Source organism: Myxocyprinus asiaticus, chromosome 25 (genome assembly GCF_019703515.2).
Source record: "Myxocyprinus asiaticus isolate MX2 ecotype Aquarium Trade chromosome 25, UBuf_Myxa_2, whole genome shotgun sequence".
Lineage (NCBI taxonomy): Eukaryota > Metazoa > Chordata > Actinopteri > Cypriniformes > Catostomidae > Myxocyprinus > Myxocyprinus asiaticus.
In genome coordinates, this window is record NC_059368.1 from 13,022,226 (window position 1) to 13,044,195 (window position 21,970).

The following is a 21,970-nucleotide window of genomic DNA, read 5'->3' on the forward strand; positions in this document are numbered from 1 at the left end:
GGGAGAATCCTTGGTTCCCTTTTTTGAGTTCACCGCACACCCTAAGGGTACCCACATTTTCAAAAAAAAGAGCACTTTCCTCACTCTCTGGGTCATACACTCGATGCCTTCGGACGTCATTCTTATGACAGCCATGTGTCGAGCATTCGCGGCACCCACGCACAGGCGGTTGTGGCAGGCTACGAGGATGATCAGCCTCCTCGTACTTTCATGTCTTGATCCTGCCTCGTCACAGACTGTTCCTCTGGTTTTCCTTCGAGGTTCAGGCATACCAGTACAAGGTCCTCCCCTTCGGTCTGTCCCTGTCACCTCGTGTCTTCACGAAGGTCGCAGAGGCAGCTCTTGCCCCACTAAGGGAAGTGGGCGTCCGCATTCTCAACTATCTCGACAACTGGCTGATCCTAGCTCACTCTCGAGATCTGTTGTGTGCACACAGGGACCTGTTGCTCAGCCACATCAGCCGATTGGGGCTTCAGGTCAACTGGGAAAAGAGCAAGCTCTCCCCGGCGCAGAGCATCTCTTTTCTTGGGATGGAGTTGGACTCAGTCACTATGAGCACGCTCAGTCGGTGCTGAATTGCCTGATGGCATTCAGGGGGAGAACAGCGGTCCCACTGAAACAATTTCAGAGGCTCTTGGGGCATATGGCATCCTTGGCGGTGGTCACGCCCCTCGGGTTGATGCATATGAGACCACTTCAGCACTGGCTTCAGACTCGAGTCCCGAGATGGGCATGGCGGTGTGGCATGCATTGCGTGGTTATCACGCCGATCTGCCGCCGCTTGTTCAGCCCTTGGCGGACCTGAAATTTCTACGGGCAGGGGTTCCCCTAGAGCAGGTCTCCAGGTGAGTCGTCATCACGACAGACGCCTCCAAGTCAGGCTGGGGCACCGTTTGCAATGGGCACGCGGCCACAGGTTCCTGGACAGGCCCTCGTCTGCGTTGGTATATCAACTGCCTTGAGTTGCTTGCAGTACTGCTAGCCCTGCGAAGGCTTCGGCCGTTGATCCAGGGCAAGCATGTGTTGGTCCAGATGGACAACACAGCAATGGTAGTTGTCCTGCTGGGCCTACAGGGAGCCCCTTTCAAGCCCTTAGAGTCAGTTGAGCTGAAAGTCCTCTCCTTGAATACGGCCCTCCTGACTGCGCTCACCTCCATCAAGAGGGTTGGGGACATGCAAGCATGCTCTGTCAGCGATACGTGCCTAGAGTTCGGTCCGGCGTACTCTCACGTGACCCTGAGACCACAGCCGGGCTATGTGCCCAAGGTTCCCACTATCCCCTTTAAAGATCAGGTGGTGAACCTACAAGCGCTGCCCTGTGAGGAGGCAGACCCAGCCTTGTCATTGCTGTGACCGGTACGCGCTTTGCGTATCTATTTGGACCACAAGGGGAGCTTTAGATGCTCCAAGCAGCTCTTTGTGTGTTTTGGGGGACAGCAGAAGGGGAATGCTGTCTCCAAACAGAGGATTGCCCACTGGATTGTGGACGCCATCGCGTTGGCATACCAGGCCCAGGGTGCGCCATCCCCTCTGGGAATACGAGCGCACTCTACTAGGAGTGTAGCCTCCTCCTGGGCCTTTGCCAACGGCGCCTCTCTAACAGACATCTGTAGATCAGCGTGCTGGGCAACACCCAATACCTTCGTGAGGTTCTACAATCTCCGGGTTGAGCCGGTTTCATCCCGTGTGTTGTCAGATACAAACAGGTAAGTGGTGGGACAACTGGCCGGGTGTGCCGCTGGCACACAAGCGCCTTTCCCCTTCCCCAGGGGAAGACGTGCACTCTTTCGTCCATGTGAGTTCCCGGGATCGGTGAACCCTGGATTCCTCCCTTAGTACCTGCAGCAAGCAAATTCGGCAGAGGAATTCGACGCCAGGCCCAGTACTTGTGTCAGTATGCCCTGTTCAGGTCAGCCCCTGTACTGGGATAGGTGCCCATATGCGTTGGTTCCCTGTCGGTAACCCCATATGACGTAATCTTCCACGGTACGGTCTCCCTGATGGTAGATCCGTGTCTCCCCTTGGGTAGAGTTCCCTCTGCCACCGGTCGCTGTATTTGTAGAGCTCCATCCCCTCTGGGTAGGACCTACCACGGGGACTTCTCCACATGCAACACTGCTGACAAGACTCGGTGAGTCCATGTGACATATTTCCACACAATTACCTTCCCTTCGGGCAGGGTGTGGTCTCCGCGGTGTCTTTTTCCAAGGACACCTAACCCAACACAAATACGTTTGGCCCCAGCTGGAATCAAGCGAGTTCTTTCTACGAGAGAAGAAAGAAGAGAAAAGGCTGACCCAGCTGGCGCGGCTTGTTCCCATTGCGGGCACGTCTGACCCCCCCTTCTATGCTTTCAGGGGGAGAGGGTCCTTATGACATACACGGGGCGTTGTGAAGGTTACACTTGTTACTTGGCACACAGTGGCCTGCCTGCACCTGCACTGCCAATCCACGTAACACGGTTCAGCTAGTTGTGGCGTTTCGCATAGGGACCCCTAGTGTCACTACATCGACACAACGTCGAGTGAGTGACAGATAGGGAACATCTAGGTTACTGTTGTAACCCCCGTTCCCTGATGGAGGGAACGAGACCTTGTGTCCCTCCTGCCACAACACTGAACTACCCGCTGTGATTGCCGGGACTCTGTCTCAGCTCCTCAGCACAAAACCTGAATGAGTGGTTGAGTGTGTCTGGGCGAGTGGCATGCAAATTCCACTCGCTAATTTTCATTGGCCTTTTCTCAAAGATCAGAGGTGTTTGGGGCTCCCAAGAGTGACCCCTAGTGTCACTACATCGACACAACATCTCGTTCCCTCCATCAGGGAACGGGGGTTACAACAGTAACCTAGATGATTTCCGCATTTCAATTCCATAACAAAATTCCATCAAATTGGAATTGGATAATTTGTGTAATGTATTAATTGTGTAATTTTTCACTAAATTAAATTAATACAACTTAAAATATATAGTTTTTATTTTATTTTTTTAAAGATTACTCAGTTCAACTTTATGCAATTTTGTTATGTAATTGAAATGCAAAAATCTTAAAATTATTTTTTGAGTGTAAAATAGCCATAACATTTCTTAAAATAATGCAATAATTAAACCCAATTAGAGTACTACTAAAACTGATTTAGTGAATCTCAGTGATACATGATAAACAGTTAGAACCACTGCTTTTTATTTATTTATTTTTTTTATCATGTCATCTGTGGTCCTGTTTATAAGTTGGAACAGATAAGTAGATAGAAACATTAACAATATGACTGATTAAAGGTTGAACTTTTAGATATACAAGCAGGGTCCAAAACATTTGCTAAGCACGAAAGGTGAGTGAAAAATATTTGGCTCGCTTTGGCGAGAAATTAAATGGAGTAACTGTCTTATTGGCTGGACTGTGCAAAATAAAGCAAGGCACAAACATCAACATCGATAGCCTGCTGTTTTTATTATCTGATGTAACTGATGTTACCAAATCAAATTAAAGACATTCAGTGGCTTTACTGAAAGTGCACAGGAAAAATGGCAGAGTAGTTTTTCCAGAGTTAATTTTTTTCCCCTCAAAAATAGTTGTTTTTGCTCTATTTTGAGTGTACAGAGTAAAATGTGTCAGTAGAGTGGGAGCGAAATTAAAGAGTAACTGTGACTCCTCCCCAAAATTATCCTCCCAAAGTTTAGTTTATCCGCCATTACTGTTCGTCACGGCCATCGCGATCGCTGCCGTTTGTGGGTTTAGAAGAGAAGTTGCGCTTCTACTGGATGTTAAAGTAAGTAAAGTTTCAAAGTCTTATTCATTTTCATAATATTCGCCTCTGTTTTGAGATCAGTTTGCCACGTTTTTTGAATATTATAGAGATAGCTTTCTCATGTTAACTTGATGCGAAGTTTAACGTGAACGTTAGTGCTCGACACAATGCTAGCTAATGAGGAAAATTCACTAATCACTTGTTAGATGCTGTGGTGCACCAAAACTTTACTAAAACCTACTTTAGCTAATTTAATGTTAGCTTCACTGTGGAGGCAAACACATAGCCTAACCTTAATTTAAGCTGGCCTCAAGAACTAAGTTAAGCAAAGTTATATTGAAAGCAAAAAGCTAACATATAGATTACATGAACATTAATTGACAACAGTGAAACTAGCTAGCTGCCTATCAAATGTTTGTCCACTAAACTATTGTGACTAGCGGCTCGAGTTGTGCACCACATGTACTTGACTCTGTAAAGAGTTAAGTTAACGTTAGCCTTAATTGGATTGCTGGAGGCAATTTTTATGTGGGTGAGCATTGAGCACCATGCCTTAACAGAACTATTAGACAGTTATTACAAATTAAAAACACATTAGTGAACAAAGATAATTCATGTTGTGTAGTGCACTAATGCCTGTTCGGTAACACTTTAGAATACTGTTCCGTCATTAATGAATAATGGGAAACACAGGAACAAATAACCCACTAGTAATGACTCAAGTATTACCAAATCCTTCAGAAGGAATTACTAATTATTTTGATCAGTATTCTAAAGTGAAAAGCATGATAACTCCCTAATATTGACTGAAGTCACTGTAAACTTTTGAGTCTTTTGTAAGGTTTTGGATAGTAATGACTCAAGTGTTACCCTACTACATCCTTCAGAAGGAACTACTTATTATTTGGATCAGTATTATAAAGTGAAAAGCATGATAACCCCCTAGTAATGACTGAAGTTTTTGAGATTTTAGTAAGATTTTGAATAGTAATTCTTTCAGATGGATTTGGTAATACTTGAGTCATTACTAGTGGGTTACCATTACCTTATATTATACATTATTCACATTAATTATGAACTTGTATACAGTAGTTCTTAGTAGTCCTCTGGGAGGTATGAAAAAATAGTTATTGAGTAGCTAATAGTGAACTACCTCATTCAACTGAACGCTATTTCTTACTAATTCGTTAATCAGAATTTCTTGTTAGTTAATAGTAGTTACTAGAATGTTAATAGTGCATTACTCATTTGTTCCTGTGTAGTTATTCATTAATGACCGAACAGTATTCTAAAGGGTTAACGAATGTTCTTTTTTTCATCTGATTGTGAGTGTTATCGCCTTTTGTTTAACTTTGTCTTTTTGGTTCCTTCAGGATGCAAACCAACAATGTTGTCAGAGTGAAGTTCAAAGATAGCAAGAAATATATTTTTTCTCCAACACCTTTTACATTTCAGATGTTTTTGGAATGTGGTGAGAAATAACAAACTTTAACATTGTTAAAATCTTTAATAATTTTCCCTCTGAAAAAATAGTTTTTAATAGTAATAAAATAAGTGTATGATTGTATCTTATGGGGTATAAAAATAACTGTTTGTGTTTTTTGGCATTGCTGTCCTTTGTCAATTTGCCAGTGGTTTGTCTTCCTTCAGTTGCCAAGAAATTTGATCTTCCTACAATGGACGTTAAAGTCTTTGATGACTCGAAGACAGAAGTTGATGAGGAAGCATTTGAATATCTGCTGACACGACCAGACCTTGGTGTTCTAGAAATTTTCATCCCAGGCACAGCAAGTTTTGATGGTAAGTTGTTTGACATGCTTATTATGTTTTGTGTTTATTCTCAGCAATATTTACCAATTCACTGATTTGCACAGGCTAATATGTCTATTGGACTAATTCTTAATAGCTGTGTAGCATGCTATCAAAGTAGTATGAACAGATAATTAGACCATTGATATGGTTTATATTGAAGATTCTTTAAGCTCAAGCTCATTAGGAGATGCTGGGGGCACATCAGAGTCTGATGACACAGCAATGTTGATTAGAAGTCCTCCTGAAAAAAATCGAGCTGAGGAACGTCGTCTTGCCCAAGTAAGGATCACCAATCTTGCCTCTGAATTACATCTATATAGAATTACTTAAATAGTAAAGATATTTGGAACTATATACTCTTGTCAGTTGTTAATTTCTCATCTCTGCTCAATATTACATCATTTCCCTCTCCAGATGGTCGAAGATATCCTAAAGAGCAGCCCTGGAGGCGAGAAGGTCATAAATGAATACGCTCGCACTAAAAGTCTGTCAGATGGCAGAAGACGTGACGTGGTGGAAATCTTGGTAGCACATTTGACAAATGAACATGGGTAGGTTGTTCATACAGTAATTTGTAAATTGATGTTTATGATGTTATGGGTTGTAATTGGTTTATGTTTTTGTGTGTAGAACAAGCCCTTCCCGACGTTTGAAGGAAGAATATGCGAAGGGAATCATCTCCCTATTCCCATACTTGGCTGACCCCAGGAGCAAACTTGGTTATGTAAGTAGCTTTTGCCTCTCAATCTTTTTGATTTACAGGAGGAGGATATACTCTGTATATTTCAGAGTAAAGATTATCTACATTATAATTGATACGGCATTTATTTCCTTAGTCGTGTAATGTATAACAACTAGGTCTGTGTATTGTTCTGGTCATAGGAGCATTATTACAATGCAGAAGATGGAAGTGGATATTTGGCATGGAGAATTAAAACGCTGCAGAAAGAAGGATCAGAGGGACGGATGAAACGCCCACGGCAACCACAGACAGGTGCAATATTTGATGTTTAGTCAGTGCTTTTATTAGCTTGGCTGCAAGGCTAGAATAACTTTTTTTTTTTTTTCAAATGAACATACAACTTGATTATTTTACTCATCTTAACATTTGTGACTTGTCTTTGAAGTATTCTTTTGTTCCAAATTGGTCTGTCATTAAGTCATATTGTGAATGAGGTCAAGAGTTACATAGTATATAAGCGCTTTTCTTTTTAAATGCAAACATGCTTTGCATAATCATCAGCGTTGGGCAAATGTAAATGTCACTCTAGGATATATGCATGTTTTCCATGTTATTTCCTGTCATGTATCTAGTGTTGGTATGTTGTGCTTTGGAAAGAAAAGGGACTACAAATGTGGTTTTCATATTGTCTTAAACACTTTCAGGTGGGCCAACTGCTGACAGGGATCCCTACAAAGAAGACAGCTGGTTGAATGATGAACGTCAGTGTCAGGAAGCAATTGCCCTGATGAAGCATACAGGTGATGAGGCAGTGGTAAAGGAAAAGATGAGGTTAACACTGGCCTATCGCCAGAAGATGCTGCACGACCCTAAAGAGGCACCTGATATTCTATCCATTTTCCTGCGATTCATGGATATACCAGGCTTGGTATGTGAGACTTCAATTGTTTAAACAAACAAACAAATATGAAATCAAGTGCTATTGTTGTTCTGCAGTAACACAGACTCGTTAGGTAAACAAAGTGAGTTCCTACTGTGGTACCTACTTTAATTATCTTTGTTATTTTGTACAGATTGATCAAGATTTTGGACTTCTATTTGGTGATGCGACCTCTGCAAAGTTGTTGGAGAAGTGGTCTACCAACATAAAACCACAGGTTATTGCACAGAGCCGTGGCCTCACACAGACTAGTGAGCTCCAAGACCTCATCCAAAATGCTGAAGCCACTGAAGTTGAAGAAGGTAACTATTGTGCTATACCCTAAATTGTTTTAGAGGAAGTTATGCATTCATGAAAAGCATAGCTTTATTCAGATATATAGAGTTTCAATTTTGGTCACAACTTTACCCATTAGACATGCATGATTCATATGCAAGTTATGCAACACAGACTTGCAATGGGTAAACTGTTAGAATGATAATTACCTGTTTCTCTAACATTTCTACCCTGATCTTTTCTCAAAGGCCTAGTACAGGAGTTGCAGATTTACAGTTTGAAATTGTTTTCATTTGGGACGCATGGTTGACATGTTGTAGATAAAGTTTAACTGTATGACCGCATTTCAGTATCTGTAGAGGTTTCACCTTAATTCATCCACACATCTGTTGTCATCAAGACTTGGCCATGAATGTGCTGTTAATACTGAATCTGTGTGCAGTATAAACTAAGGTACTGGAGTGGTTAATGTATTTATACCAGCACATCATCCAAGTTGAAGTTAAGTTAAAATGAGTAGGAGGGTATGTTCAACCCCTTCTACCTAAAAACCAAACCTAAAAGCCTATTTTTTATTATTTTTTTGTTTATTTTGTTTTCCGTGTCTCCAGGTTGGGACAGCGATATGTCTTCCATTCTGATGCTGGTTCACCTTTTGCCACCCTCAAGTCAAGGCCGCAAAAGACCGGGAAAAATCTCAGCTAGACAAGCATGTGATTGTCTTGTGAAATTCATCAAGGTGAAGCTACTGATGAAGCTGATCAAATGACACTAGTTCATAATGTCGTGTTACTATGTGACCTTGAACATGCTTACTTCTCATACAGGTTCTTAAAGATCACCTGTCCTTTAAATTATTGTTCTTGTGCTATTATTTTCTACTTAACACATACTTAGTAACAATCTGTTGGAAGTATGTAATAGAGAAACTTTGGTGGAAGACATCACTGTATCTTTATTCATGCTGTATATTGACTTTATCTGTTAAGTCACATTGGCACTAATGTGTTTTCATTCTTTTACAGACCGGAACCAGTATCCAAGGGCACTTGGATAGCATTGGAGAGAGTCTCCAGCCATATCTACTTGTTGTTGGGCCGAAGAGAAGTAGGGTCCAGTCTTGTTTTATTGTAATTGACCAACATGCTCTACCCTGTAAGGCCTCTAATTCACTGGCCTGTGTTGATGAGCTTTTCAAAGCTCACTTTGTCTTTGGCACCTCATACTGTCAGGAATTGACCAATGTGTATAGCTTTCTGCAAACCACTGTCTATGACATAGATGTTGAAACCACCAAGGTGAATCCCAGAGTGGCTGAGTTGAGAGCTAGAATGCTCCAGTGAGCAGATGAATTGTTTCATTTGTAAAAGGGGGCATGCTAGTGCCAATGCCCTTATAAGGCACTTTAAGTTAGTTCATGGCCTTTGTCCAGGAAAAAGTCTGAAGTTAAAATGTGCTCTAAGAGGTTGTTCACATGTTTACCATAGTTTTTCTGGATTACGAAAGCATCTCAGCAAGTGTTGTGCAATTGACAGTTCACGCACCGATTATGGTGAAAGCTCATCCACCACCAACTCCATTTCATTAGGGGATGTAGGTGTTTTACCAAACCAAAATTCACCTTGTGAGTCTGTACTCTTAAAAACAAATATAGTAAACAGTTGTGCAACAGTGGTAGCTGAACTTAAAGTTGCTGGTGTCGCAGAGACAACTATTAACTATGTTGTTAGTGCTCTAGAAGAAGTGATTGGAGACATTCATAGTCAAACTCAAGAATCTGTGAAAAATCTTTAGAGGAGCCCATAAAGAGTGCTGTTGAGTCTCAAATTGATCAGTGTTTTGAAAAAATGCAAAATCCTTTTGTGGCATTAAACACTGAGAGCAAGAGAATGCAGTACTTTTCAGAGAAATGGGGAAAAAATATATCCTGTTGAATATGTTCTCGGAACAAGATTTGCTACACGGCGTAACAGAACAACTGGAACTTATGCCCAAACCATTGTTAAGGATAAATTTGTATATATACCAATTCTTGAGACATTACAGTCCATTTATAAGCACCCTAACATTAAAGATATGATGACGAGAGATTCACAACAAAGACCAAATTGTCTTTATGACATACACGATGGAGAATTCTTTAAGAATCATGCGCTCTTCTCAAAACAAAGACATGCAGTTCAGATCCAGCTTTTTTTTTGATGAATTTGAATGCTCAAACCCCCTTGGATCAAAACGAGGAATACTTAAGTTAGGAGCTATCTATTTTACCCTTAGAAATATTTCCCCTAAATACAACTCGAGTTTACTAAATATCCATTTAGTTGCTTTATTTCATGCACAAGATATCAAAACTTATGGGTTTGATAAAATACTAGGGCCGCTTGTCCAGGATATCTCAACACTGGAAACCAATGGAATTCAGATTCCTTTATTTGATCATACAGTTTATGGAACCATTGTCCAAGTTACTGGTGACAACCTTGGTGTTCATTCTTTATTTGGTTTTGTGGAATCGTTTAGTGCTAGGTACTGTTGCCGCTTTTGCCTACTAGAGAAAGAAGACTTTCAGACAGAGTTCAGTGAAGATAGTCCAAAGATGTCAGTGCGAACTAAAGAACTTCATGCTGAACACTGTCAGAATATGCAGAGCAATCCCAGTCTACCTTATGTAATGGGAGTAAAAAAGTCTTGCCTTTTAAATTCTTTGCAATATTTCCACACCACTGCAAATTTTTCGGTTGATATCATGCATGATATATTAGAGGGGGTTGCACAATATGAGATGAAATTACTTATTCAGCACCTGATTGACAATTACACCACATCAGCAGAAGTACACAGACGAATTCAGAGTTTTAATTATGGCTTCATGGAACAAAACAACAAACCTCCTGGTGTAGCATTAAGAGAGGGTTCCAATGACCTGGGCTTAAATGCCACTCAGAGCTGGTGTTTACTGCGTCATCTACCCATTATGTTTGGAGATCTTGTGCGTCCTAATGATCAGCACTGGTATTGTTCATTTTTATTGCTTCAGATAGTCAATATAGTGTTTTCTTCAGTTATATCCACTGGTATCACCATTTATTTGAAACACCTGATTGCAGAGCACCACAGTTTGTTTAAGCATTTGTTTCCTGATAAGAACTTGTTGCCAAAGCATCATTTTATGGTGCATTACCCCAGTTGTATGCAGAAAATTGGACCACTGCTACATTGTTGGTGCATGCGTTACGAAGCGAAGCATAACTTTTTTAAAAAGCAGTTGAAAAGCTTTAAAAACATAACGAAAACATTAGCAAAGAAACACCAGTGCCAAATGGCTTACATTTGGCAAACATTTGATCCAAATGACATGAAATTAGGTCCTGGGAAAATGGCCCCCTTGAATGAAATGGAAGTTGGTGCTGAGATGGCTGAGAAACTTAATGTACCTATGTGGACTAAGGTCCTAAATGTGAAATGGGTCAAGCGCTGTGGAAATACTTATCGGTTAGGGTTAGCGGTTTGTGTTCAAGTTCAGAATGACATGCCTGTATTTCATGTAATCCAGAATATTGTTATCAAAGATGAGCAGGTCCTTTTGATAACAACTGCACTGAAAACGTTTTGTTTAGCTGAACATATCCATGCTTACAAAGTTGCACATACCACAGAAGCACCTTCTGTTTTGGAGATTACGGATATTTTGCACAAGTTGTTTGACATTCTGATGTCTTATGGTTGTGATTCTGATTTGTATATTGTACCATATTGTTTCATGTAATTCTTCTTCGTCTTCTCCCTTACATTATCACTATCACAATTTATTTATTTATTTTTTTGTATTATTGTTTTCATTATTTATTTTTTTATGATCACAAGTGAATTAAGTGTAAGTGTAATATTGTTTAAACAGGTACTTGAAAAATAAAATTGTGAGACATGAGTATACAGTTTGTTGTTGATTTTATTTTCAGACTGAAAAGCAAGTTTTTCATTTATATTTTAGGGCTTTTTGAGGGTAAAACATGAATGTTGTAATTCAGAAGAATAACTCTGGATAGAGTTATTCTTTGTAGTTCACTCATAATTGATGATAAACAACTCTGGAGGGGAAGTAAATTGTGGCAGAGTAAATTTGAAGATCCTCTGAACAGAGTTAAAAAGTAGCAGAGTCAATTTCTTTTAGCTCTGAACTGAGTAAAATTGTACGAGAGTTGATTAAAAAAAACACTAAATAGAGTCAAATATCACAGGAAAGAGTCAAATATTATCACTAAATTGAGCATAATTAACTCTGGAAAAACAGCTCTATCAAAAGAGAAACTTTTACTCTTTTCAGAGAGGGACCAAATGTTATCTGGCATAGAGTAAAATTTTCTTCAATTTGAGTAAATTTTACTCTGACAAATTTACTGTGTGACTGTCTTTAAATGATGGTAGTGTTTGTATAGTTGGCACAGTTCCCTCCTCTGATATTTGTGAATTGCTCGTAAAGTGGTGAGCCAAACATGCGTATCTAAAATTTGAACAAATGTTAGCCTACAATCAGAAGTTTATGTAGGATAAAGATTTTATTCCCTCCAGAACTCTATGTTGCAATTATATATGTTTTTTATTTCTCACATAAAATCACTTAAATGAGTGTATCAGTAAATTGTTTGCCCTCACTGTTTAATGCAATTTTAAGTTTCTAATAAAGATCAAAAACAAAGGCTTAAGTGTAAATTAGCTGCAAGCTCAAAATGAAAAGGGAGGGAGGAAAAGATTGTTCATGGGTTTATAGCTGGCTGTGGTATGGAGATTGTGAAATGCTGAGTATGGCCTCAGTACTGAAGGTAAATACAGTCATATCATATAACAAGTGAGACTTCAGATAAGATTAACATATAGATATCATCAACTCCATGCAGGCTTATCATTCCAAATGCCAGTTCAATGCACTGTTCAGTTTGTATTGCATTTAAATGACAGATAGGTAAATTATTGTGGGTTTTTATTGTGAATGTTTAAAAAGAAAGAAAAAATACAGAGAGAGAAACAGAGTGAGACAATACATTAAACTAATGAGGGACAGTATCCTCTTGCGACCCCACGTACACATGGGTGGACGTTGTATTTTGGCTTCGCTATCCGTGACGCATAATTTAAATTCATTTAAAATGATTGATCTCAGTTCAGAAGACTCTGGGCTGTCAGTAAAGGGTTAAATTTTCAATGCGTGTGAGCCATGTGACAAAACAACATGGCGCCGAACACAGCAGAGTTTGTCTTTGGGAGAAATGCCAATAAAACTACATCTGGTAAGAAACCTAATTAAGTCAAATGATTAGAGTCTCTAGTTTCATCTGATATGCCATTTGCTAAATTTGAGCGATTTATCATGAAACTCCATGCTGCTAAACATAATGTACACTATAGTGTACTTTAGCTCTATTTTTCCTTAGAAATCCTATTTTTCATGTGCATTATCACAATCAGAATCAATGGGTTCATCCAAGAGCTGAAAAATTTTACTTTCAGAGACTTAGAGTTAGGATGAAAATAAGATGCATTTCGAACTGTTCTGAGACCAGTGCAGACAGACAGCACACTGGAGGTTAAGTCATTCATTAAATAGGGAGAAAGGGAGCATCCTGTTGCTTTCCTTTGCAGTTAAGTGCATTCACTTCTAAAATCCACCCAAAAGTTCAGTTTCAGGCTGCAGATGATGTTTGGACCACTCAACATGTTCAGCAGACATGGCACAATGATAATCAGTACATAGATTCAGAATTTGTAACGTGCAATTGTATTTTAACATGGATGGCAGTGATTGGATGATGTTGGCCATTACTTTGAATAAGAATTATTTATGCTAATTTCTGATTGGTGAAATACTTCAGGACTGGTTATCACTTATTTGTTTGAGCTTGCAAAGAGAGAACATTGAGATTTTGTTGCCAATGTAAAATAAATAAATAAAATAAAACACTGAAACATAAGTCAAATCAAGTCAAATAATTTTTATTTGTATATTTTTTGTGTGCTTTCCCCAATACACATTGTTCAAAAGCAGCTTTACAGAAAATCAGCTGTAATGTCTGTAATGTCTCAAAAACATTAATAACCAACACTTCTGGAAACATAATAAACAATTTGATAAATAAAAAAAAAATAAAAAAATCTGACTTTCTAGCATGATATTATTTAAAATTTCTTAGTTTTACTTAGTAAAACTAAGAAATGTCCATACATGTGGACATCAATGTTTAGTAAGACTATTTGCACTAGTTATTTTATTGTATTTTTTTTGCATGCTTATTAGGTGCTAATCAAAAAGGGAAATGGAAAAGGCACACAGCGGTCAGCTCGGGTCTCAGGAGGGTATGATTGTAATACTTCCATTTTTAACAAGAAACACTTGTTTTAGATGAAGTTCTCCACAATGAACACTACTGATATACTTTTCTCTTCAGACCATAAACACTGGCACCTGTTTAAAGACAAAATATTATGATAATATTGTGATATTTATCAAATGTTTCATTTGTAATGTATCAGCCAAACAATCTGTACAGCTGAAGTGTGTTCAATGTGATTTAAAATGTTAAAACACTTTCTCCTATTCTAGCTTAATTTGAATATTTAACTAACTAGAAGCCATTCGAAGACTGATTTCCCTGAAAAGTGTTAACACTGTGCCTCTGTGGTGCTATCAAAACATTGCTCTGTTTTTTTGAGCATCCTGACCAGCCCAACATAGTAACAATGATTCTTCCAATGGCGTGATTTTGAGGTTGGACAATCTGTTTGTCCTCCGATGGAAGATGGTGTGTGTTTGGGAAAAACAGTTTAATAACAATCATTTTAGAAATTCATGTGTTGATTTACACTCTTCAGCTTTAACTACCAATTAATTACAGTAATGGCAGATCAAATGGTCAGGTAGTTAAAACAATGAGCTTCAAAATATGCGTACCCTTTTGGTCTCAAAGAATAAAACTGCTGTATTTAAAAGAAATCCTCACCCAAAGTGGCCTCAAATCTTCGGTGCAACTGGGACTTCAGCATTTACCAAGGTTGTTAAGTCTTTGAAGAGAAAAAAATGGCACATGAAACATAACCACTAGACAATAACATTGTTAAATGCTTTAAGACAGATTGAGTCACTCCATGAAAACTTACCCTCAAAGTCAACAAAGATGATGAGGTCATCGTTTTTCAGGTAATTTCGCCTGCGCAAGTCATAATGTTTGATGAAATTTTGCCATCCCTTTGACTCTCCACGGTAACAGTGGCAGCTCGGGTCATAGGTCCCAACCTTTCTTGGATTGTCCCAAACTAGAGAAAATGAAGAAAAATAAGAATGCAACACACTGTAGGTCATGTTTTGACAAACTATGCTGAGAAACATGTCTCTTTTTTTTTTCACATTTATTTCTGACTTTTGCCTTGGTGTTTAGTTACAATGCAACAAATAGCGAAAGCTGAGGACATACTTGGGTCCAGGTCAGTGGTGAGACTACGAGCAGAAGACATCCTCAGCTTAATGTCTGGATCCTGGTCCATCACCACTATGGTGGCCTGGCGGTTCACAGCAGGCCATTGCATTACAACGTCACTGTCACCACTGGCCAGATGGAAGTACAGACCAGTGTAGTTGCCCGTGTAATCGGAGTAGCCAGAAAAAGGACGCACTTGAATGCCATAACCGTAACCCTCTGGGCTGTAGAAACGAGGGCTGTTCAGCACTGTATCATAGTCAGCTGTCTGCAGAATGTGAGAGAAGTTCTGGATGCGCCAAACTGCAGCTGGGCAGCGCGTCTCCGACATACTCATGTCATCAATGAACATGCCTCCTGCAGAGTTGGTAGGGTCTCCCCTCACTGCCTGGAAGGCATAGCGGAATTTGACCCCGACTTCCATAGGCACATGAGCAATCTTCCACGACTTGTCTTCATCAGCTGAGTAAGGAAAGCCTTTCATTACTATCACATACACTTTATGATTAATGATGAATTACACAATTTCAGTAAATCTACTCAATTACAGTTTTGGGTAAGTTACTTAAAAAAGAAATCCACTACAGACAACTGTTATTTCTCTAAAACTGTAATCAGATTACTTCAATGATAACTTAGTTAAAAAAGTTATTACATTGCTAATTACTTGACTTTGAACTTACTTAAAAAAAACAAAAAAACAATTCCACTCAACAAATTTAAACTTTGTTCATTGTTGCACACAAGTCATCCTCTCAGCACTTTATGTTTCTCTCTTACAATGACATGTTAAGGGGCGCAAGCCCTTCAAATGTCACATAAACACAAATAGACATGTATATGAACATAATTTAATTAAATTAACTGAAAGTCAGTAACTTTACTCGGTAACACTTTACAATAAGATCCCATTAGTTAACAACATTAATTAACATTAACTAACAATGAACAATACTTATTAACCATGTATTAATCTTAACGTTAAGTTCAAAATATAGTAATACATTTTTAAAATCCAAAGTTGTATTTGTTAACATTAGTTTATGCACTATTAACTACCATTAACTAACAATGAACAATTGTATTTTTATTAATTAACATTAACAAAGATTAATAAATGATGTAAAATTCATGATACCTAATGCATTATCTAATGTTAACAAATGGAACTTTAATGTAAAGTGTTACCCTGTAATCTGATTACAAGAATTCAAAATGTAACGTTATAAGCTACTTTTTAGACTAGAAGTAATTTGATTACAGTAACTAATTACTTTGTAATAGGATTACTCTCAACACTGCTCATAAAACATAAATATATTTTCAGCATGGAACAGAACCATGCAATTTTGATGCAAGAAAAGGTTAGATAATGGTACAGCCCAGGAACACATGGGTGATTCTTCTATTAAAGGCACTTTAGACTACTTGAAGTCTTGAAAAATGAAATTTCCTAAAACTGTTTCATTTATATGTTTTATACATTTATATTCTCTAAGCTAACAAATTATAACTCCACAATTTTTATTTATTTATTTTTTACATTTTTTATTTAAATTTTCTTAGGAAAAATGCTCCTAGGAAAATGATGTGCTTAGGAAAATGTGCCAAGTAGAACGCATTTTATTATAGAGGGGAAGTTACAAAGTCTGAGTTGGGGACAAGCTCAAAATAGTGAAGTTCACCACCTGGCAAATGTAACATTAAAACACTTTAAAAATTAGGAGAAATAATGAATGAGACATGATAAAAAGTTTAAAGCTGTTATATCTTTAAAACTACAATGAATGTTTTTTTTAAAAGGCATTTTTTTAGACAGAAAAGTTCCCATAGTTAAAATATTACCCATAATACTGTATGGTATTTCCTGTCAGCCTGATACTGAAGGCAATGTGTAGCGAATGTACTAGATTATACTTGTAGCTCCAAAAGTAAAATAATTACCCCATATTGTGTGCACTTTCTTTAATTTACGCACTGTTCCTGTTCCATCATCCATCTTGGTCCAAATCACAAGCCTGTCCTTTACACTGCCTGTCATTTTGTAGAAAAACTGAAGGCATTGCATCTTTCTCTTTGGGTAGAGGATGCGGGACTCAAGGAGAGCGGATTGCTCTGCCTGTCCAACGGAGGTGTCAAAATGCATAGTATATCCTAAATCTAAAAATCAAAAGCCAACAATGTTATTTAAATTAGTCAAACTGCAGCCACAATGGAAAATGTTAATTTGAGGTGAGGGAGATTTGCAACCTCTGCATTTTCCGGTGAGAGTATGATCCTCAGAGCCAGGAGAGCTCTTAAGATGGACCCAATCAGCATCATCAGTCGAACTCTGTACCATCCCACAAATATTTATGTTTTCAAAAGCACATTGGTCCAGCAGGGTAAGAGTTGAGGCTGAAGGAAACCAGACCACTTATGTAAAGTAACAGTCTATATCTGTTAACTAATTAAAAATTATTTATGCTGTGAACTAACTCATGTGAACTATCTCATGCTATATAGCCTAATATAATGTACACAGAATTTGCAATGTGTATACATTTCTTTGAATATCAATCAACGATTGGAAATACAAATTGTTACTATTTGGGGGGGTGCACCTACAGCAGTTGTACATTCGATTCAGTCTTATGATATCCATCTCGCTAAAGTCCAGGTATTGCCCTATGATGTTGAAGAACTCAGGGATGTTGGTTGTGATGGTAGGAATACTGGGATCTTTGTTGAAAGCAAATGGACGATAATGCATGACAGACTCGTAGTCATATGGTGTATTAAGATCTGTGACAAAACTGTCATCATATTTGTTGAAGTTATGCTCCAGGCCTAGAAAAGACAACATTATGAACTAAATAAATGTACAACTTACAAGATCCAATGTACACAAAGCTGCATTGCAAACTAGAAGCAAATAAATTGCAAAGCAAATAAATAAAAATCTTGATTTAACAAACCTTCTTGGACCTGATCTAGCCAGATTTTCACATAGTCATCTCGGTCCTGGCGAGACTGCATATGGTAAAAGCCCAGAGCATGCAACAGTTCATGCTCGATCACTGCCTTATGGTCACAGCCTGGCCCCAGAGAAAGCACCTGTCCATTTTGTTGATCTCCAACAGAAGACCAGCACCTACCAGCAATTATAAGTCCTATTAGTGTGATCTTCATAGTTCTATAATATACAGTAGTTCCTCTATATAACCGCTGTTGTCCAATTGCTACATACCATTTACGGCCTAAACAGTGCCATTATTTTAAGCCCATTGCACCATGGTGCCACGGTTTATTCCTAGCAGGCAGCAGATGCCCTAACCCTGCCTCCACCAAAATCCTAACCATATGGAGCCCGTAATGCAGAGTAGCCTGCCAGAAACAACGGATGGCACCTTTCTCCAATTGCGTTATTTTAAGGCTACAAGAGTTCATTACTTTGTTTCTCTGGCAGAGCTAAAACAGTGGGGCTAAAAATAAATAAATAAATAAATAAATAAAAAAATTAGTTTAATACTTTATTCCCTTATAAAATGATACTGTTAGCAAAGTTTAAAAATAACATGTGTTTCAGCATTTAAAATGTCCTCCTTTTGCTTTAATGACAGCATGCACTCGAGCTGGCATGGACTCCACCTTTTGTACAAAAAAGTTAACATGGTCAATGTCACAAATTTGCTTGCATTTGATTAGAAACCTATTTGACCTAGAAATTGTTGTTTCTTTAAAATTTGTATAATTCTTACAACAATCTGTTTATATTCAGGTTAAAATTACATTTTGAATCCTATATTTTTAATGTGGACTTTGGATCTTCACTGTATATAGTGTATGAATATTTGTCATCATATTCTCACTCATGATCAAAGTGATCATGATCACTCATGCTGACGTTATGACAAGGATAGCAATGATAGCAATGTTTGGCTTCAAACATACCCATCTCTTTTCTCAAATTTGATGTATGTCTTCTCTCCCTCATAGGGTTTAAAGTCAACACATGACTTTAGGCGGTACATTTCAAATGCCTGATGGACAGCACCTTTTGCATTAAGGTCTGTGTAAAAGGGGGAATCATTAAAAATCAGTATTAAAAGACACACACAAATGTGCCATTTTATTTAATTTGCTCAGAAATGATTTACAAATTTAAATGTACATTTTTATTTTATGGCATATACATTTCAAAATCACCTACCCAGGCTGTCAGACAGAATATACGGAATAGGGAACTTCCATCTGTATGTTGTGTTAATAAGACCAACCCTACCAGGCTGTTAAGAAATAGAGATTTTAAGATACAATTTTAAAACCAAGATTAGATATAACTAAGTATCATTTAGAAGATTCCAGCACAAGCAGTGGAACCGAACTATGTGCTATATTTACTTACTGGTAGAGCTATGTCTCCCTCAATAAGTCGGGTTTTTGCTCCTAAAAAATATTTTAAAGGAAAATATTTGGCAATGTGTTAATGAATTTGCTCAATATCTTGTAATCCACAGTATTGCTTTCTATAAGGCATTATAACTTTTGCTCACAATTTTCTATATAATGTATGAAAGTTATTTAAGGTTACCAAGATTGATGAATGGGTTGAAATTAGGATCATCATCAACTTCTGTAGAAAAACAAAAGTATATATATGTTGTTCTTATTATTTATTTACAGTACATAAATCAAATATAAATAAATTGTGTACATTTATTAAATAAAAATATTAGTCTTACCATGATTACGAGTTGAAACTGGAATCTGAAAGTCATGGGAACAGGGTTAGTTCCAATGCATTTTGTTATAGCAATTACTGTAGATATCTGAATAATTGCAAATGGTGTAGGGATTTATAGTCCATATAAGTACCAGATTTAAAGTCTAAATTCTAAATACAGAAATTCAGTCACTCACAGCATGAAATGCTGCAGCCAGCACTGTAAAGAAGAGAAGCCTCAGCAACAGCATACTGACAATATGTGAGGTAAAATGCATCTATGCAATCATTTAAAAGGCATAAAGAGAACTTTAGCCTTTGACCATGTTTATAGAAGCAATGGCCCTGCAAATTAGAGGAGGAGGCCTTGAGCTGTTTTACTGATGACAGTTGTGTAGTTTTATAACAAAAGGGACACGTATCTCCGTAATTTAGAGTTTGTAAATAATGTGCGAGATCACCATTTACAAAGGTAATAAAGATGTGCTACACTTACGTAACCCAGTGCAGCCCAAGATAACCAAACTGAGCAACAGAGCGCAACAGTGCCTGTCCACTTTTTTCAGCCATCTGAGTTTGGAAGTAGTGTTCCCATAATTTTTTTCAACATGAACAACATCTACCAGCTCTGAGTGAATCACATTCATAAAATTACGAATTTAATTTGAAGCAAAAAAGAAAAAACAAAACAAAAAGAAACAAAGGTACTTACTGTTTTTAATTAGGAAATTAACAATCCCATGAAGCATTGAATGACTTAATCAAATTAAAAACAATAGGAGAATATAAAGCTATTGATTCAAAGTTGTTGATTATATGTACAGAAACAATACATTTGAAGTTTATTACAAAATATACAGATATATCCCAATATATAGTAGTTTGACAGTTTAGGGAAACTGACTCGATTGCATCATTGCATCACAGTGCGTCACTGCAGGGCTAGTATTGCGCACTTTGCTGCAATTTTCTGATTGGTAAAGTAGTTCTTCATCAGAAATTCCACTATTAAACACGATTTGTTTTTTTAAATGAAATTAAAGTAACGTGGACTGATGACTTCAATGGAAGCATATACCAGTGAATAACAAACTCGAAGCTCACTGTAGATCTTTCTTTAAAGATTTATAAGTTATGGTTATTAATCAGTTCCTCTCTTTAAAAAATTAATTTGGACTTACTCCAATCTACTGTGTATCTACCAACAGTGAATCAGACTGAGGCAGCGTTTGGGCTTTTTACACTGATCTACCATCAGCAGGATCGTCTCGGTTCCGTACATAACCTAGATTCCCTGAGACGAAGGGAATGAGACATTGCATTTATTAACACATATGAGGAGTGCCTTCTTACACGACCTAGTTGAAATCTCTCTACAATAATGCCAATATTCTAATATTGGCTATGGTGTTTGAGCCCTGCCTGTTTTGGTGCGAAACTGTCTGCTATAAAAACAGGTGCACAAACACCATTTCCTCAGAATTTCTGATTGAGAACAAGGAGCGCATCGCTCGTGCCTCAAGAACTCTGAGCCTTGTAGTGCGGCTAGCGTTCGCAATGTCTCGTTCCCTTCATCTCAGGGAACCGAGGTTACGTACGTAACCGAGACGTTCCCTTATGACTCAGTACACTTGACATTGTGTTTATTAACGCATATGGGGAACAGAATCCCATCATGCCACACTACACAACATAACCTCCCAGAAAGGAAGCATGATGTCTCATGGGATGGCAACCGACATGAGTATGCCGCAGTGAGTGACCCTAGTGTTGGACCAGAAGGGGAGCACTCAGAATGAATATATGAACTATAGTCATATAGTATGAATTAACACCTTCACGAACCCAGTCGGGAAGGGAGTTTATTTATAATGTAAGTGCTTGTGACTTATGTTAAATTACAATGGCCTGAATGCAGGCGGTTGTGTTAAATGATGGGGCGCTCATCCTTAAAGGGAGGAGCGTAAGTATATATATTTGGCCAATGAATAGCAAATGCTCTAAACAGAGAGGACTTGTGAAGAGAGAGACGTTACGTCTAGGTTGTAAAACCTTGCGAATGTATTTTGAGAAAACCATCTTGCCGCAAAAAATATGTCTTTTAAGGACACACCATTCGTCCATGCCCATGAGGAGGCCATGCCTCTAGTTGAGTGTGAGAAAGTCTTTGCTTGGAGACAGACATTCCTTTCGTGCATCCTCCATAGCATACAAAGAGCTGATCAGATAGTCTGAATTGGCATGTACGCTCAGCGTATACGTGTAGGTGCCCGCACAGGGCATAACAAATGCAATGATTGTTCCTCATCCGAATTAAATGGGGGAGAGAAGAAGGCCTG

At 38.3% G+C, this 21,970-nt stretch overlaps 2 protein-coding genes across 3 annotated transcripts; one reads left to right on the top strand and one right to left on the bottom strand.

Annotated features, from left to right (window-relative positions):
- Positions 1–3,549: 3,549 nt before the first annotated feature.
- On the top strand, positions 3,550–11,388 carry LOC127415718 (uncharacterized). 2 transcript variants are annotated; one of them, XM_051654558.1, is made up of 11 exons: positions 3,550–3,768; positions 5,121–5,218; positions 5,380–5,547; positions 5,720–5,838; positions 5,974–6,110; positions 6,190–6,283; positions 6,442–6,553; positions 6,946–7,169; positions 7,315–7,483; positions 8,069–8,196; positions 8,483–11,388. In XM_051654558.1, the coding sequence occupies exons 1-11, from the start codon at positions 3,761–3,763 to the stop codon at positions 8,798–8,800; spliced, it is 1,575 nt and encodes a 524-aa protein (XP_051510518.1). In that variant the 5' UTR covers positions 3,550–3,760; the 3' UTR covers positions 8,801–11,388. The 2 variants fall into 2 exon arrangements, with proteins under 2 accessions (XP_051510518.1, XP_051510519.1); XM_051654559.1 differs by having other exon boundaries at positions 3,552–3,768; positions 5,398–5,547.
- Positions 11,389–13,480: 2,092 nt separating this feature from the next.
- Positions 13,481–20,101, bottom strand: LOC127415719 (meprin A subunit alpha-like). The gene is made up of 14 exons (XM_051654560.1): positions 19,829–20,101; positions 19,651–19,675; positions 19,500–19,541; positions 19,314–19,354; positions 19,119–19,194; positions 18,860–18,977; positions 17,884–18,059; positions 17,534–17,755; positions 17,177–17,323; positions 16,871–17,086; positions 14,924–15,388; positions 14,610–14,765; positions 14,453–14,513; positions 13,481–13,917 (listed from the first exon to the last, which is right to left on the bottom strand). Exons 1-13 carry the CDS (start codon positions 19,907–19,909, stop codon positions 14,464–14,466), a joined length of 1,815 nt encoding a protein of 604 aa, XP_051510520.1. The 5' UTR covers positions 19,910–20,101; the 3' UTR covers positions 13,481–13,917; positions 14,453–14,463.
- Between the last annotated feature and the right edge of the window lie 1,869 nt (positions 20,102–21,970).

Coding starts and splice junctions, on each gene's coding strand:
- LOC127415718 (XM_051654558.1), top strand. Junction 6,284..6,441: donor CCAGGAGCAAACTTGGTTAT/GTAAGTAGCTTT, acceptor TTCTGGTCATAG/GAGCATTATTACAATGCAGA. Junction 6,554..6,945: donor CCCACGGCAACCACAGACAG/GTGCAATATTTG, acceptor AAACACTTTCAG/GTGGGCCAACTGCTGACAGG.
- LOC127415719 (XM_051654560.1), bottom strand. CDS start 19,909: ATGCATTTTACCTCACATATTGTCAGTATGCTGTTGCTGAGGCTTCTC. Junction 18,060..18,859: donor AAATTTGAGAAAAGAGATGG/GTATGTTTGAAG, acceptor AATTGCTGGTAG/GTGCTGGTCTTCTGTTGGAG. Junction 17,324..17,533: donor GAATCGAATGTACAACTGCT/GTAGGTGCACCC, acceptor GGTTTCCTTCAG/CCTCAACTCTTACCCTGCTG.